The sequence below is a fragment of the Chinchilla lanigera genome, unplaced genomic scaffold, assembly GCF_000276665.1.
Source record: "Chinchilla lanigera isolate Chin_1 unplaced genomic scaffold, ChiLan1.0 scaffold00053, whole genome shotgun sequence".
Taxonomy (NCBI): domain Eukaryota; kingdom Metazoa; phylum Chordata; class Mammalia; order Rodentia; family Chinchillidae; genus Chinchilla; species Chinchilla lanigera.
The window spans coordinates 1,304,048-1,320,558 of record NW_004955454.1 but is presented as its reverse complement, the minus strand read 5'-3'; the positions used below and the strand labels follow the sequence as shown (position 1 = coordinate 1,320,558).

At 57.4% G+C, this 16,511-nt stretch overlaps 1 protein-coding gene across 1 annotated transcript in view; it reads right to left on the bottom strand.

The window, feature by feature from the left end:
* Window positions 1–7,011: 7,011 nt before the first annotated feature.
* Adgrb1 (adhesion G protein-coupled receptor B1) overlaps window positions 7,012–16,511 on the bottom strand; it is a 63,287-nt gene continuing 53,787 nt past the window's right edge. The window contains exons 24-30 of the mRNA XM_013520249.1: window positions 15,887–16,058; window positions 13,893–13,988; window positions 12,322–12,361; window positions 9,409–10,100; window positions 8,386–8,421; window positions 8,109–8,216; window positions 7,012–7,803 (exon numbers count right to left, since the gene is read on the bottom strand). Coding sequence (XP_013375703.1) covers window positions 7,606–7,803; window positions 8,109–8,216; window positions 8,386–8,421; window positions 9,409–10,100; window positions 12,322–12,361; window positions 13,893–13,988; window positions 15,887–16,058 — 1,342 coding nt within the window. The 3' untranslated portion in view covers window positions 7,012–7,605. The remainder of the gene's footprint in view (window positions 7,804–8,108; window positions 8,217–8,385; window positions 8,422–9,408; window positions 10,101–12,321; window positions 12,362–13,892; window positions 13,989–15,886; window positions 16,059–16,511) is intronic.

Here is a 16,511-nt window from a genome sequence, read left to right as displayed (position 1 = left end):
GACCATCAGAGGGACAGACGCAGAGGGCAACATGGGTCAAGGAGGGTGTGGGGCTCCCACGCTGTTTCCGGTTCTGTGCTACCCTCCAGGAAATTCCTCTGCTTAGCCATTGGAAGCTCTGCCAACTCTGTCCTTTTGGGGTTTTATGGAGGCTTCATTATGTGAGCATGATTGATCTCTCATTGGCCACTAGTGATCAGCCTGACCTTTTCCCTTCCCTAGAAGGCAGAAGTTAGGCTGAAAACCCCCATCCTCTGTTCCTACCTTGGTCTTCCCTGGGACTAGCCCCATCTTAATGATGCCTAGCAATCCGCAGCCAGCAGCCATGTGATTGGCTTACAAGTCATTCATCATATCTGAGATTCCAAGAATTTTAGGAGCTGTACAAATATGTCAGGCATGCATGCATGTACAGAGACAGAACGAAATAACATAATCTCACAAACGCATAGATTTGAGTGGTGAAATTAGCCATCTTGGTTTAATGAATATAAAAATGGCTGTGCTCTAGCAATAGAAAATAAACATGGAATATTTACACAAATGATCACATACTATGACAAAGCAATCTATCACATACTGTGACAACGCAATTCTCATACAGACTATGAGAATTTTCTATGATAGCAGCGTGGGGTAGGTCTCAGTTCTTTTTGTGGTTTTTATTTTGGAAATAGGGATTGTGCTGAGGTTTTTTCCATGCTCCATGGGCACTGATACTTCAGGCACAGGTGCCCCATGCAGTGGCTAAGAGTGTGGCTGCTGCAGCCCAGTGCCTGGCTGCAAACTCACCGCCAGCTTCCCTGTGACTTCAGGCAAATCACCTCCCTGTGCCTCTGTTCTTCCTCCTATAAAGGGGGCATTGATAGTAACATCTGCTCCACAGTATAGCTGGGGGCTGTTACAAGTACCTGAGCCACCATCCCTCAGCCCCTTCCTTGGTGCTGGCCCTCTCTGAGCATCCCCCCATCTTTGCTAACATCAGATTCATTTATTCATTTTATAAGTCCTTAAAAAGCTAATTACCATCAATACAGATTAACAGCCAGACTAACAGGCCAAAAAACATAGAAAACATGTAAGACACTTATACTAAACCAAGAGACAATTTAAATATGTTGTCCGCACTGGAGCCTCTGCCAGGAGCTCTTGTGCCCACCACCACCATCCCAGCTGCTGTGTGGAGACCGGTAGTGCCCATGGGATCACGCAGCCCTCTGCCCTCCCCTGTGCTTCCACTTCGCTTCCTAGACCTCTGCGCTCACCCCTCCATGCCTGCTTACTTGACTCCTGCATTGTCCCTGTTCCCCAGGGTCCTTCTTAGCCTAACCATATCAGATGCTGTCAAGGGCCTCGTCAGAGCACACCATGTGTATGACGGGCTTAGGGGCAGCCCTGCTGTCAGGGGAGCCACCTCCCACTTCCACCCTCGTGCCAGGGCCTGACGCAAGGCCCACAGTGACTTTGGAAAGACCCAGGGCCAGAGCTGGGCAAGGCTGAGATAAGTAGAAGGCTGTGTAAGTGAGACGTGGGGCTGATGCTCTGAGCAGCCACAGTCAAACAGGTTGAAATGGGGAGTGAAGACGTCTCTAGGGCTGGCCAAGCTGTGGAGCCCAGACCACTTGGCCGCCGTGCCTCCTTGTGACCTGTTTGTGACCTGTGTGGGCCAGAGCCCTCTCCTGAGCCTGGTTCCCTCCAATCCCTTACAGCCTGAGAGCCAGGCCTCTGCCTCTGACTCAGCAGGTGGTGGTCTCCCGCTGAGGCCAGAACCCCCAAGTCTTCCCCAAAGATGTGTACTCCCTGTGTCTCCCCCTCCTTGGCTCAGCAGCCACACCCTACCACAGCCTCTAAGGCCAGCTCCTCCTTTCAGGCTCAGGACACAGGGACTCATGTACCTGTTCTGCTCATACCCTGTCCCACCCCACCAGCTCCCAAGGTTCTGTCACCAGGCTGCCTGCTCAGCACCTTCCCCATGGTGCCCAGGACCCACACACCCTTCTTTTCCTGTCCTAGTTCCTGGGCCCGTCATATATATGGTACCCGCCGAGGAGATTATGCACAGTCCTTTGGAAAGACCGGGGTCTAGGCCTCTAAAAGTCGGGATCCTAGACCCTCCATGGGTGTGGGAGACATCATGAAGGACACAGAGGAGAGGAGAGGCACAGGTGTTTGAGGAGGGACAGCCCAGCCCTGTGTCTACTACTGACCCCTGAGAGATGGGATATTAAGGCCACCTGCTTCCCGGCTTATGCCTTCACCTCCCAAGATGGGAAACCCAGGAGGGAATACAGGAGGCTGCTAGTGGGGCACTGCCTCCACCTCCCCTCCCTGGGCGGGACCATATGGTGTTTTCAGGAAGTCATATTGAGCTCAGCAACACCTCCTCCGCCTTCCAGGGACAGCTGTGTCCTCTCTGCCCTGTGGCTGTTTCCCCTCCTCTAGCTGGGGACCCCACTTCTCCTGAGAACCCTGGAGTGGAGTGCAGGGCAGGAAGCCCACCCTGGTATCCTTGGGGCTCCATGACATCCATTTGGAGCCAGTGCCTTCTGAGATTTGGGAGAAGGGGTGTGATTGATTGTTCTGATTCCTTACATTTAAATTCAAGTTTCTAAACTTGGAGAGTCTAAGATTCTATCATTACAAAGGCCAGGACCCCAAGTGCAAGGAGGACCCAAGACCCAGTGAGCTTTGCCCAGGCCCCTGACCCATGCAGGCTTTTTGGGGAGGGAAAGTTCTGGACCCTGTGCTGACGTGAGTGGTGATGGCTTGGGCACTGCCTTCCAGCTCTGCTAAGGCCTTATTTGGAGTTTCCGCTGAATGTGGGGCGGGCGTGAGACTGGCACATCACGAGCTATTCAGGGATGCTCCTCCATCCTGGTTATTTTTAGGGCCTGACAAAGGGGAGCCAGCAGCTTCCTGATGCTTTGAGAGGTGCCAAGTCACAGGCCTGGGATCCCAGATGGTGTCCAGCAAAGCTCTGGTGGGGAAATCAAGAATCAGAAGGAGGGGCCTGAGGCTGGGCAAAGAGGGGGCCTGGCCTCCTGGCCATGGCCAACTGGGAAGACCAGTGGAAAGACCTCCCTACCCGTGCCTCTTGCTAGGGTCTTGCTTCTTTGGGCTCTCTGTGGGTGCCTCTGAAGGGGAGGGCACAGGATGCCACAGGGGGCAAGGTACTCTGAGGCCAAACTCCAGGGATCCCCTGACCCTGGTTGTTTGCCAGACCCTCCTCAAGAATAAAAAATATCTTAGAGCCAAGACATGGCAGAGATCTGGGGCAGGGAAGCCAGTGCCGTGATACTTCACACCCATCCTCTGATGCTTGGCCTCAGAGATCCCTAGACTGCTGCTTGGCCGTCCCGACCCTGGTCTCCAGTCAGGTGGGTACACAGATCCTAACGGTGGGACTTTCTCTGGGGTGTCTTGGGTGAGCTACCAGCTGTTGTCACCTCACGGGCACTCAGGAGGCACAGGGAGCTGGCAGCCCTCCAGGCCTAGAGCTCGCTAACGCTTTCTAGACTTGTAGGGTAGCCACCGGAACTAGGGTGTGTTATGTAGGCTAGTCAGGGCACTCTAGCCTGTGGAAGGTTCGGGAACAAGTTTCTGAGCAAGCAGCACACTGCATTTGCTTCTTGCTGGATGCAAGCCCCAAAGGAAGCAGTGCCTTGGGGTCCAGATTTCACCCAGGATAAGACCAAGAGGACCCCAGTAAGAGAGGAGGCTCCAAAACGCTCACACTCACAAGCAACCCAGACAGCAGCGAGAAGCAGTGAGGAGTCCAGAAGGACTAAAGATCGAATCTTTTGAGGGCAACAGTAACCCTCACACTACAACAGGGGACAGATGAGTTAGATGTAAGGAAGGACCTTCTTCCAGCACTCAGACCAGGAAGCCAGAGAAAGGTGGTTGTGAAGGGCCTCGCTGGAAGGGCTCTAGCCTGTTTAGAAGCAAGGCTACTCTGGGCCACTCCTTAGCTGCTGTTCCCACTTTCAGAACTATTTCATTGTTACCAGGAAAGGGGATGAGCAGCTGTTGGCAAGAGGCAGAAGAGGAGCGGCAGGTGGAGCCAGGTGAGAAGGAGCCTCCTTCAGATCTCAGTGGTGTGTGTGCTGACGAAGAAGCACAGTCCCCAGTTGCTGTAGCTCCCATGGGCTCCGTGTCCCAGCTGACTCAGAGACTTTGATCATTGGCCTTGGGTGCCCTTCTTCCAACTACCCATCCTCAGGTCCCCTGGTCCACAGAAGCAGGGAACGAGCGGCTACAAGATCCTCATTTCCAATCCCATAAGCACCATTACCAGCAGTGGAGACTGTGGTGGCTTCTTTTCTGGGCCTTTCAGTACCACTACTACACTGCTCTGCACCACTACTATAACCACACCCATGACCATGAGCACCATCACCATCACCTCCATCACCTTCACTGCCACCACCATCACCCAAATTTTCAGCTTCAGCTCTATCCGCAAAACCGTTACTATCAGCTTTGGCCCCATAACGTTACTACCCTCTCCCTTAGGCTGCTGCTGCTGATGGCAGGTGGAAGGGGCAGAGGAGATGGTCTTAGCTTCACTGATGACCAGTTGGTGAGGAAGACAGCATCAGCACAAGAAGGCTAAGATGACTGAGAATCTTTCTGGAGACCTGGCCAACTGTGGGCTATAATACAGGACAAGAGTGGCTTCTGGTAGGGCAATTACCAGGAGGCCTCATTGCTGCCTTGGGTAAGTCACCCACTGGCCAGTGTCCAGAGCATGAGCCAGGAGAGCTGGGTTCCAGGCACATGGCACTCACTATTTGCAGGGCCCTGGCAGCATCACTTGGCCACTTGAGTCTGCATATCCTCACTGGAGATAAGGTCACGACTCTCTCAACACCAGGAGCACACCACCGAACAGAACAGCTGGATGAAGGAGGGTGGGACTTGCAGAAATCCAGGAGAGGTCCCAGTCCCAGCTCTAAGCATCTAGGGCTCTGCCCAGAGTTCTGTCTCACATGCAGCTGAGCAGAGGAGATGGGCCCACGCAGCAGCCTGGGGTTTCTGGTGCATTAATGGGGCTTCCCTAGTTTCCTGCTCCAAGATAGGGAGCAGACAGTGATTTCTTTGATGAGCCACTGTGAGAAGAGAGCACGAAGGGCTGAGCATCTGGAAGCCCCTGGCTGAGGTGGCTCGAGGATATAGCCTCTGGCACAGGACCTCGGGGAAGAAGAAACAGGCTCTGATCACACACTGAGTCCCCAGCTGAGAGGCTCCACAGTTTTAAGCCATTCCCCTCACATGCAGGTAATGTGTGGCTTGGGCACTTCTTGCTATTTTTTGTTCTGTTCAGAGGTTGCTAGGGGTGAGCAGGGACAGGGAAATGGGGAGCAGGCCAAGATCACCTTGGCTACTGCACAAGGACAGTGGTAAACTGAGCAGAGCCCCACCTCCTGCCCCCAGGCCCCAGCCGCTGGCCCAGTGCCCTTGGTGCTGCACCATGAAGATACTGGGGCTTAGGGCTTTCTCTGCCTGCTCCCAGGCCCTCTCAGCTTCCTGCACAGTCCTTAGTACTCACGGAAAGCCCTCAGGCAAATGGACCTGGAGCACAGGGCCCCACAGGCACAGGCAGGTGTGCAAGGTGTGTTCAGTTCCCACCTTCCCTCTTAGAGGAGCTGTGATAAGGCACACACGCCTCCCTGCATGGCAGATCAAATATACATGTGCACCAATATGCAAATGAACTGTGGCATGCCATGGTCAGGGCCAGATTTGGTTGCCATATCTCACATTCTGGTGTTTTGGAGCGTTCAGGGCAGCAGCTCAGGAACTATGGAGTTCACAGGGCCCTGATTCCTGAGCTGTTAGCACCCAGTGGGCTATGTGTGACCTCTTCTGGGCTACTGGTCACAAGCTATCCTCTTCTTGTCCCCTCAGTGGCCACTCATGACTACCTGTGCTCACTGGGTTGCCACACACAGCAAGCACTTTCTCAGCATCTCCACCTGCTGGCGAGGCCTCTTGGAGCTCACACTCGTTCACCCACAGTGAGATCTGCAGGAATAGAGCCCTGATGGGAAGGGACAGGACACAGGTGAGGTCACCTGAGAGGCTGTATGCCAAGCTACACCCTCTTCTGCTTGCTCACTAGTTTTTGCTTTGGATGATGTGGTTGGGTGCTGGGGATTCCAAATGCTCCACCCTGAACCTGCTCCTCAGGGTGCTGGCCACTGGCCTTTGCCTCCAGTTCAGATTGTGGCTTCAGGAGGGGCACAGTGGGTTCTCCCCTCTGCACATTGCAGCCCAGGTTCTGTGCAGTAACAGGAACCCTCGGGATCGGGAGCAGAGTCTGGGGAATTAGCTTGGTGCCTCTTCTTGCAGGCTGCTTGCAGGGCTCAGGCTGCCCCCTGCTGGAGGCTCAGAGAGAGGCAGGAGAAAGTTCGGCGTGGGCAGGGAAGGGGGCTCTCTCTGAGCTTGAGAGTGGCTCTGGGCACATTCTCATTTGCCTCCCAAACTCACTCCCTGGACAGACAGGATGACCGGGCCCTGGGGATGTGATACTCATGGGAACAGGCAAAAATTGAGCCTCATGTCCAGCCTGGCCCGGGACAGTATTGAGGCAGGTTCTTTCTAGGAGCTTGGGCCCTTCTACGGTGAAAGGAGGAAGTGTCCATCCTGAGGTCCCAAGCACCTCACCTCATATTCTACTCTTTGTATAGCTCCACACTGTTTTTCATTTTGCTAGCTCTGTCCCTGGGAAAAGTCAGGGAACAATGGAAGTCAGGTGCGCCTGGCTGAAGGCTAAGAACCACATGGATCCCACCTGTGTGAGGCAGGTGGCAGGGAAGGGATACCAGCACTGGGGTTCCCCCAGGTTCCCACAGCCCTGGACGGGTACAGGGCTGCTGGCCTAGTAGTCTAAGGCCCAGATGTTCAGGCCTCGGGCATGGCAGGAGCTATAGGACCCAGTGGGGACCCCAAGGCCATCCAGTCAAGCTCGCCCAGCCATGCAGCAAAGGAAGGCCACACACAGAGGAGTGGGTTTTTAATTCTTTTTATTGAAGAAAAGAAAAGGAGAGAAAAAATAGATTCCCCACCCTGCTTCTTCCGGAGCGGGCTTAGTCCTGCCCAGGCCATGGGTCAGGGCTGTGCTCTCCGCCTGGTCAGGGAGGGCCTGAGGCCCTGGAAGGGAGTGGGGTCTGGCTGCTTCCCAAGGGGTCGGGGAGTCTAAAAAACGGAGCCAGGCCGGTGGGCCACAGGCTGGTCCTCTGCAGCAGCAGATGCTCAGGTGGGCATCCTGGGGACGCTGGCTGAACCGGGCCTGCCGCTGTCCATAGCTGGCTGCCTTCCCGCCTGCCCGCCTGTGGGGCTCGCCCGAGGAGGGCAGAGTCTGAGGCACCTTCCAGCCTCTGGAGCCCTGTGCCCGCTGAGCTGTGCCACCTCCTGTCCTGCGTCTGGCTCTGGTCCCAGCACCGTGGGCCCTCCGCCTGCCTGGCCGCATCCGAGCGCCCTGAGGCCGGGGCGCGGGCCTGGCCCGCCACCACCGCGAGCATGTCTGTGCCCGTCCTGCAGCCGCAGCCGGCAGAGCAGCATCCCTCCTCCTGGCCCACCACAGGGCCGCCGCCCGCCCGCTCAGACCTCAGTCTGGAGGTCGATGATGTCCTGGCCCACCAGCGGGATGGTGGCGCCTGCCTTCTCCCACTCCACACTCCGAAGCTCCAGCGGCGACGGGGGCAGTGGCTCCAGCTCCTTCTTCACCCAGGCGGGTGTGCCGTGGGCCTTGCGAAGACTCTCCCACGGCCGCTTGCTGGGTGTCTGCTGCTTCTCAGGCTGCTGAGATCGGCGGTCCAGAGATGGCAGGGGTGAGAGGAGCAAAGAGGACAGTAGGGAGAGAAGAGAGGCAGACCCCAATCAAGAGAAGGGGAAGGGTCCCCGCAAGCAACCCTCATGCTAACAGGGCATTATGCAGGCCCCAGTCAGGTCAGGCCTGGGGCCTGAACGATAGCCACCATCTCCACCTGTCCCTGCTCCTCCAGGGCCCAGCACGCCTGCCAGGCCAGTGAAAGAATGAAGAGTGGTGTGGGGATGGGGAGCAGGCGAGGCACCCTGAGGGACCCGCCCACCCTGTCCCAGACCTTGCAGTCGGGGCCCATCGCCTCCTTGTCCTTCTCAGCTGCGTGCTGCAGCTTGCGGTTCAGGTCCTGGAACATGTCCTGGTGCCGCTTCCGTGTGTGCATGATTTTCTGCATGGGGCAGCACATCCTGAGCCAGGAGGGCACTGGCCCCCTTTGCCCACGTGTGGGCCAGCTCCCAGGGAAAGCGCTCCAGGGGCTGGGCCACACCCCCTTCCCCTGTCCTGTCTGGTCATGGGGGATTAGAGTCTCTAGGGGGGTGGGGGGCACCAGCACCCACCTCGAAGTCCAGTTCCGCGTACCGAGACTTCCGCCTCTGTGGGGAGAAGGGGTTTGTGCTCACTGTTACAGGTTCCAGAAAGCAACCCAGGCCGAGTCCAGGGCACCCTTTGCCCGAGAAGAAGGGAGCTCAGGGCCCTCCGCAGGGGCCCTCAGTCCAGTCCAGACCAGAGCAGGGGCATGTGCTTAGGTTGTACACAGGTACCTGGTCTGGTTCAGGCTGCCCTTTCCCTGGAGACACAGTGGCCTAGCTGGAGGCTAAGGGTGGGGCTAGGGGCAGCGAATTCTGCAGGAGCAGGCAAGAGGCTTGGGAACCCTCCTCTCCCAGCTCCCACAGGCCTGGAGCCATTTACTGCAGCAATTCCATCTGTACATTGTGTCAGAGATCAGTGCTGGAGCTAGGGTCAGGCAGACAGAACTTGGAGCCACGTGGCTAGGCAACCCACTGGTGAGCTCAGCATATGAGCTGCAGGAGCTGCATCCCCAGATCTGAGAGCCAGGGGTACAGCACGTCTTTGGGAGGGGTAGCAGCACCCTATCCATAGTATACACCCTGCTTCTTTGTCCTGTAGGCCAAGTGGGGTCTAGGCCAACTCACGCTCTGGCCTGATCCAAGCCCAGCACAAAACACGTTGCACTGGGCACCCAAACTGGGGATCTGGGCCCCTCTAAATGAACTGAGACCACTCCTGCTGGCCCGGGTAGGAATTGTGTGATAAGAGGCACTCTTGCCCAGGCTTCATGGAAGCTTCCTGTCAAGGTGCCTGCTAAGGGCAGATGCTGCCAGGCACAGAGCAAGTAGTAGCCTGGGTCCCGGGTCAGAGCCACCCCTTCCCAGGGTGCAAGGAAGGACCCACTTAGACTTGTCTCTCTGAGGACGGACACTGGGTAACTCCCAGGCAGAACTGACCCTGGTTGCCACATACCTGGGACACCCTGATCTGCAATGTGCCCCAACTAGTCCTATACTGCTGGGCTTAGGGTGTCTACCTGTCCCCACCTCGGGTCCCCAGGCCACCCTTACCTCCAGGGAACTCACGGACAAGGTGGCCACGTTCTCAGTCTTGGGGCCGGCCACTGTGCTGGGTCCTGCATGGGCCGCTGGCTCTGCCGTGTCCCCTAGGCTGGGGGGTGCTGGCTCCAGGGAGGGCAGTGGGGGCAAGGGCTGCTGGGGTGGTGGGGGTGGGGGTGGTGGAGGCGGTGGGGGTTGGGTGGGGGGTGCCTCAGGGGCCTCTCTGGTGGGTGGGCTGCGGGTAGGGTAGGTGGCGTCAGGCGCCATGCTGAGATGGATGAGGCGGGTCTGGGGCATCTGATCGATGTTGATGCTGTATTTGGGCTCCTCCTTAGGCTTGGGCCTCAATGTGGCCGTGGCCGTGGGCAGGATCACATAGCTTGTGTCCAGGGCCTTCTCCTGGGCACGGCTCAACTCCGAGTCCAGCTTCTTAAAGATGTCCCCATCACCGATGAAAGAGGTTTTAGGTGCCTTGTCCTTCTTAAGGGTGAGCGAGTGGTTGGGGAAGGCAGGCAGGGGCCCTCCAGGGCAGTGCGGCGAGCCCTGCAGACGCAGCTTGGACACGTTGGCTGGCAGGCTGTTGAAGGTGGATGGTGGCCCCTTGGCATGGGCCAGCTTTAGCTTCTCCTCCTCAGGCAGTGATGGCCGCTTGAGTGTGCCTGTGATAGTGGCCGTGCGGCAGGCTGCAATGTCCTTGTTCAGCACTACAGGGCCAAGGGGAGACAGAAGGGAGAAGCAGAAGGTCAGGGAGGTACAAGGCAGCCTCCCAAAGGGGAGGCCAGCCTGGCTGCTATGCAGCCCTGACCTGCTGTGACCCTGGGCCTGACCCCCAAGACATGGCGTGCCGCAGCTGGAGCTCCTCTATCTTTCTTCACCTTCCTGTCTGCCCCCTTGTGGACACATGATTGCTACCCACGTAGACCCTTCCTGGAGCGAGAAGGGCTGGTGAGCGCCCCCTGCTAAAAGCTCAGGGACATGGGCAACATCACAGTGTCAGGGTTAAGGGAGAAGCCCACTGGCCCTCGAGTGCTCTCACTGCCCCAGCCCTGGCCCCAAAGGCTGTGAGTAAGTATGGGAAGGGAGTGTTGGGATCCCTGAGGCCTGGTGGTGGACTTGACCACCAGGGGTACTCAGGTCCCTCCTACTTTGTCATACCTGGCAGCCTGCAAACCTGTGGCTAACTCCAGCCCTTTGCCCAAAAGGCCACCTGCTCACAGGTAGTAAGTCCCCCTGTATCCCCAAACTACTCCTTGGGTCAGCTGCCTGACCTCTGACCTCACTCCACCTGACCCTACTCTCGCCAATCTGGTCTCCACTGGCTACTGTAGAACCTGAACCTGCCCGTGTCCCTGCTGCCTGGGCCACCTCTCTTTCCATACCCCTCTAGTGGGTCCACCCTCCACAGCCAGTCTTGACCCAGTGCCCACCATGCTGGTCTGTGGATGGGCTCCCAAACCACACCGGCCCAGACCCAGCCTTAGCACCCACCACCGTTCCCTCCGTCGGTCCATCAGCAGCACGGCTCTTGGCATCCACCACAGCCTGCTGGCTACCCAGTCTACATCTCCCCAAGTCCTCTGGGAGCATCTCAGACCACCCATCTGGGTCTCTTCTCTTTTCCATCTTTCGGACAAGGACATCCTGTGCCATCCTCTACCCTGGCCTCTCTCAACAGTGGAACAACCATCTTCTCCATCAGCTCAGCACAACCTCTTCAGCAGAGGTGCGTGCGTGCGTGCATGTATGTGTGTGTGTTTAAGCCACTTCAAAACACATGCTGTAGCCCAGCCAGCCCAGGGTATGCTGCAGCCCTACAGGTTCCCCACGTCCTTTCCCATAGGCAGAGGGAGTGATAGCTCCCTGCTTATGCGTGCTGCAGGCAGAAGGAAACCTAGCTTGTCTAAGGCACTTCTGGGCTCCTGTGCATTCTGGAGAAGCCCTGGCCCACGATGTGGCCATGACCTATGCACCTACCAGCCACACACGACACAGAAGGCACATACTGATGAGAAGCCAACGTGTCCTGAGAGGCTAGTGCACAGCCATACAGGGCTGGGCCCAACCCCCGAACACCCCTTAGTCCTCGGGTCACCTCAGAGAAACGGAACTGGATTCCTGCACACTGAGCACAGGGGTGGTGGCAGAGCCTTTCTGTCTATTCCTGGGGTCACTTCCTTCAGGAAGCCCTCTCAGGGTCCATCTGGCAGCAGCTGCCATCCCTCACCTAGAACTGTCTCAACTCCTCTGCCATGACTACCTCTAGAGAGGTGTTCTCGAATGCCCGGCCATCCAGACAGAGCCCTTCCACAGCCAGACACTGTCTGCTACTGCCTCAGGCACCTGGTCCACAAGACACTACTGCAGAAGGATGAGACCCTTACCCATTGACACGTGGGCTAGGGGGGGACCTTCCCCTGTAGGGCAGCTGATTCTCATTTGTACTTGCTTTCTGGAAGCTCAGAACTAGGCTGGGGCTCCAATAGCAGATCTTTTCCCTGATCCCTTCCTGCCTCTACTGATGTCTTCCCAGCTTGAAAACTCAACCTGCCTCTCCCATACCCCGACCAGTGATGACGAGATAAGCAACAGTACATGGGTGCCCCAGGGAAGGCAGGAAGGAGGGGTGGTGGCATGGTGGGGTCTCATGCAGTACTTTCCCAGCCCCTCTGCTCATGAGGAAGGTGCAGGAAACCACAGGAGTGAGCTGGATGTGTGGTGGGAGGGTCCAGGTGCGGCTCAGGGCAAGTTCCTGGAGCTTCCTCCAACTGTGCCGAGAGCCTCCTGCAGCCTGGGGGTGACGGGGTGGGGGTGTGATGACAGATGGTGCATGCGTGTGCGCACACACTCACACACACACACTTGGAGGAAAGAAGGAAGCAGGTGGGCCAGCCTGGCCACCTGTCGTCTCACCTGTGGGGCGCTCACCTGATCTACAGGCCAGGTCCACGTCCTTCTCGAAGTCGGTCTGCAAGACAGAGACGAGGGTGGTGAGCACCTGCCATAGAGGGGCTGCTGCCTGCAGGTGATGGGAAGGGGCCACCAGAGCCAGAGCCACACCTCAAGGGCACATGTGTGTGCATGTGTGTGTGTGTACATCACGAAGCAGCTCACATGCTGAAGGTACCTGTGTCCTCCTGAGCTGTCACTAAGAACCCCACATGGGTGGCCAGGCCTTTGCACACTCTGCCTGTGTGCTTTCATGTGTGTGAATGCACGTGTGTTCACATGTGTGGTGATCATTGGTGTTTGTGTGTTCCTCTGATCAGTGTATGTGCCTTTGTGAGTGTGGGGAGTGTGTCTGTGTGTATGAATGTGTGTATTTGAGAGAGTAAGTGTATGTATTTATGCACACAGCACATTTCTGTTTGTAGAAGTGTATGGATTTATGAGCGTGTCTGAGTACATGTGCATGTGGTGCACGTGAACTCCGTGCTTGTGTGCAGGCACATGTGTGTGTTCTCCCACCAAATCATGATGGAGCAGCCAGCCTCTGCCCCTCTGGCCTCCACTCCCTGCCTCCCAAGTAGCCCTGGCATCTGGCACCGCTGTGCACCACAGCCTCCAAAGCCACACTGGACACGGCTGGGACAAGCAGAGTGGGTTGTGGACATGGACCTTGGTGCCTGGCTGGCACAGCCACCTTGAGCTCAGCTCATGCTCCCCAGAGGCAGCCAACCCTCAGGCTGAAACCTCTAGGTTCCTTCCCTGAAAATGCAGGAGTGAGGCTGGAGCAAAGAGTTCTTTCCCTGAGGTCAGAAGTGAAAGCAAAAGTGTCAGGCAATGGGGGCGAGTGTAGGGGGGTAGACAGTGTTCCCAAAATACTTGTCAGGGCCCCCAATACCTGCTCCCTTCCAGAGGAGACAATGAAGTCAGAGGCACCATCTGTGCCTGGTGCTGGACACCGGTGGTGGGTGTGGGTAGTGCCAGAAGGGCAGGAAGCCAGCTGGCTCCTGCACCAGACAAGGCTGGGTAAGATGCTGGAGCCTGGAGCCAGGGTCGTCCAGGCTCCATTCTGCCTGTGCACCTCCAGGTGTCTGAGCCAGAGTTGAGACAGGCACTTCAAGGGAGGCCAGGTGCAGCTCTGGCTCTGGGGTGTATCAAGGACACTTTGGTCCCCTCCTTAGGGTACAAGGCTGCAAGGGCTCAGTGTAGAAATTGGGTGTGGAGGGTCTGAGCATCCCTGGGGGCTACTGAGGGGTTCTTGGGGAGCCTGGGCTGGAGGCCTTGTGTGGGCCTGTGTGTGGCCCTGGATATGGACCTCTGAGGAGGCAAAATGGACAGCAGGAGGACCACCTGGTGTTGAGCAGGGTATGAGGTGGGTGCCAGCCCAAACTCACCACCTGGGCCCTTTCCAGCTCAAAACCCTAGACCAGGAATTTTACTTTGACAAGCCTCAGTTTCCCCAACCACAACTTGGGCTCAGACTTCCTCTAATGGGGCAGCTGGGCCCAGCAAAACTCCAGGAACAGGGAGAACTTGGAGGCCCCCAGTCCTACCATGAGCTGGGCATGGCCATTCTGGAAGGAGCCCCCCGAGTCCCCGTTGCCTTCCTCCTGGCGGTCCACCACACGGCACTTCACGGCATCCTGGACCTGGCGAAGAGGGGAGATGTCAGCAGGCAGCCGGGGGTCCCCGTTCACAGTTCCCCACAGCCATCTCGGGAAGGGGCCCACCCAGTGAGGATACCCTCATGAGGGCAGAGAAGAGACAGTGACGAGTCCTCAACGGGCTGAGGGTCTCTCTCCTCACCTCTGGTACTCTATGCCCTTTGGTGTACAAACATAAAGAGACTCAAGTTCCAGGCCACTGAGAAGGTGCTGCCAGCCGCCAGCCTGAAGCGGGGCATGGAAGCCCCAGTGTGCTGAGTACGCCTTCTCCAGCTATTTCACTAAGAGCAGTGCACTCTGTCAGAGGGGATTTCAGCAGCCAGAGAGCGAGTGTCAATGGCAACAGGCCGGGTGTGGGTGGGCTACAGTAACCACAGCCCACAAGGAGCTTAATCAGGAGCTAAACAGGAACAGTCCACCGCAGAGCGCCAGCACATGGAAGGACATAGGGCCAAGAGCTGACCGACCAACCACCCTGAGGTCTAAATGCAGGGCCAAGCCTGGAGTCGCTGAAGGACCTAAGGTAGGGCTGTGTCCTTCCCACTGGTCATTCTGGAGCCTGTGGGAGCCCCATGGCCCAGCCTGTGTTCTGAATTTCCTGACGATCCATCCCCAGGCCTCCACAGGCTAGGCTCCCCTGGCCAGCCATCATCCTTTGCTCTTCTCAGATAGGTCCTACCTGCTGCCCCACCCGCAGCTCCAGCCAGCCGCCTTTGGGAGCCACCTCCCTGTGTGGGACTCTCCTCTGCTGTGGGATGGACAGGTGGTTTCCTCACCCACTGTGTAGCTCTGTGGCTGCTCCCTGATCTGAATGTGACTTTCCTAAGCTCTTCGGTCCCAGGACAGGCCCTTCCCTCCTTCCCTGAAGGCTACTGACTTTGTTCTACAGAAGCCAGGCAGTCTGGGCAAGAGGCAAGAAGGGACCTCGGGGGAACAGAGGCCTGACATCTACACTGGGCTGCAGCCACTGCAGATACTGGTAGACTGAGGAACCTGGCTATCACACAGTGCTCAGACAGCTGGATAGGTGGGGTTCTTTCGGACAGCAGGGAGCAGCCGGGGGACTGTCTTCCTCCCATGGCTGCCTCTCTTCTTAATCACTGTTCCCCACCAGCTTCTCCATGAACAGCTCTCTTTAGCTCTCAACGGTGGGAGCTGTTCATAGCCGAGCAGGTAGAGGTCTGAGGGCAGGAGCTTCAGGATGGATCATCACAGCAGGACTGCAGGGGACGACACTTCTTCCACAACAGTAACCCCAGGGGCAGTGCACTGTTCTCTCCTGTTTTCAGGAGAGTCCCTATCTCCAGGGCCCCTCCATCTACCCATCCAGCGCAAAGGCCCCAGGTCGGGGAGGGCAGCCTGCTGTCCAGGACAGGACAGCAGTTGCTCCTTCAGAGGACGCCTCCCTAAGCCCCTGGGTCTGTGGCCATGACAGTGGCAGTCCGGCTCCCCACTGCCCGAGACAGTCTTATAGCCCGACTTCCCACTGTTGTTCTTGTCCCCACTTCTCTGGTTTGTCCTCTCCCATGTGAGTGCTTTTTAAAAGTCCCCAGCTCCACTGTAAGAGGCTGCAGAGAGCAGGTGAGGCCATGGTCCCCCTTGCCCCTCCAGCACATCCGAGTTGCGACTCCAAGCAGGGATCTTAGTCCACTGAGATCTGGACAAATCACCCTGTTCCTGTCCTTGCCAGCTGGCTGACTGGACTTGTCTGGTGAGGATCTGGTCTTGATACCCTCTAAAAAGGTCCCGAAAATGACAGAAATACCTGTCACCGGCTCTGGGGTTCAGCAGCCCCATGAGGACACACACAACCCAGCTGTCGCTGTCACCCCCTATCCCTGGATGGCTGGGGGCCAGCAAGGTGGCAACCTGTGGGGACCCACCTCTCTGCGCAGGATGCAGTGAACCATCACGATGACGAAGCCCTCCAGTGAGTCGAAGACAGCGAAGAGAATCTGGAAGAGGGCGGAGCGGCGGTCGGTGACGGCGAGCACGGCCGACATCCAGGTCAGCGCCAGGAGCGGCAGCACCACACAGGAGCTCCACAGGGAGGCCCTGGGGATGGAGGGTGTCAGCTGGGCCAGTGGAGTGGCCGCTTCCCTCACAGGTGCCTCCCTCCCTCCCACTCCCCTCTCGAGACCCTCAGCCTGGCCCCTGGGGCTGGGGCAGAGATCTGCCCAGCAATTCCAGGCTGGAGGGCTCTCAGGGGCCCAGCAAAGTGGAGCTCTCTGGGAGAGATCCAGGTTCCTGACTGTCTAGGAGGCAACAGGGGAGAGAAAGCAGGTTGGAAGAGGATGGAACAGGGATCCATCCGGGAGCTGGTGGGGCTAAAAGACACCTGGTTCCAGCTCCCAGGGTCCTGGTTTGAGGACCCAGAAACCCAGGTGCTAAATTGCAGTGCCCTGTGGTCATGGAAGAGGGAGGGACTCAGTCATGGAAGAGGGAGGGACAGAGAAACTGAGGGGACATACAACAGACAAGGCCAGAGGGTCAGAGGAGAGACCAAGA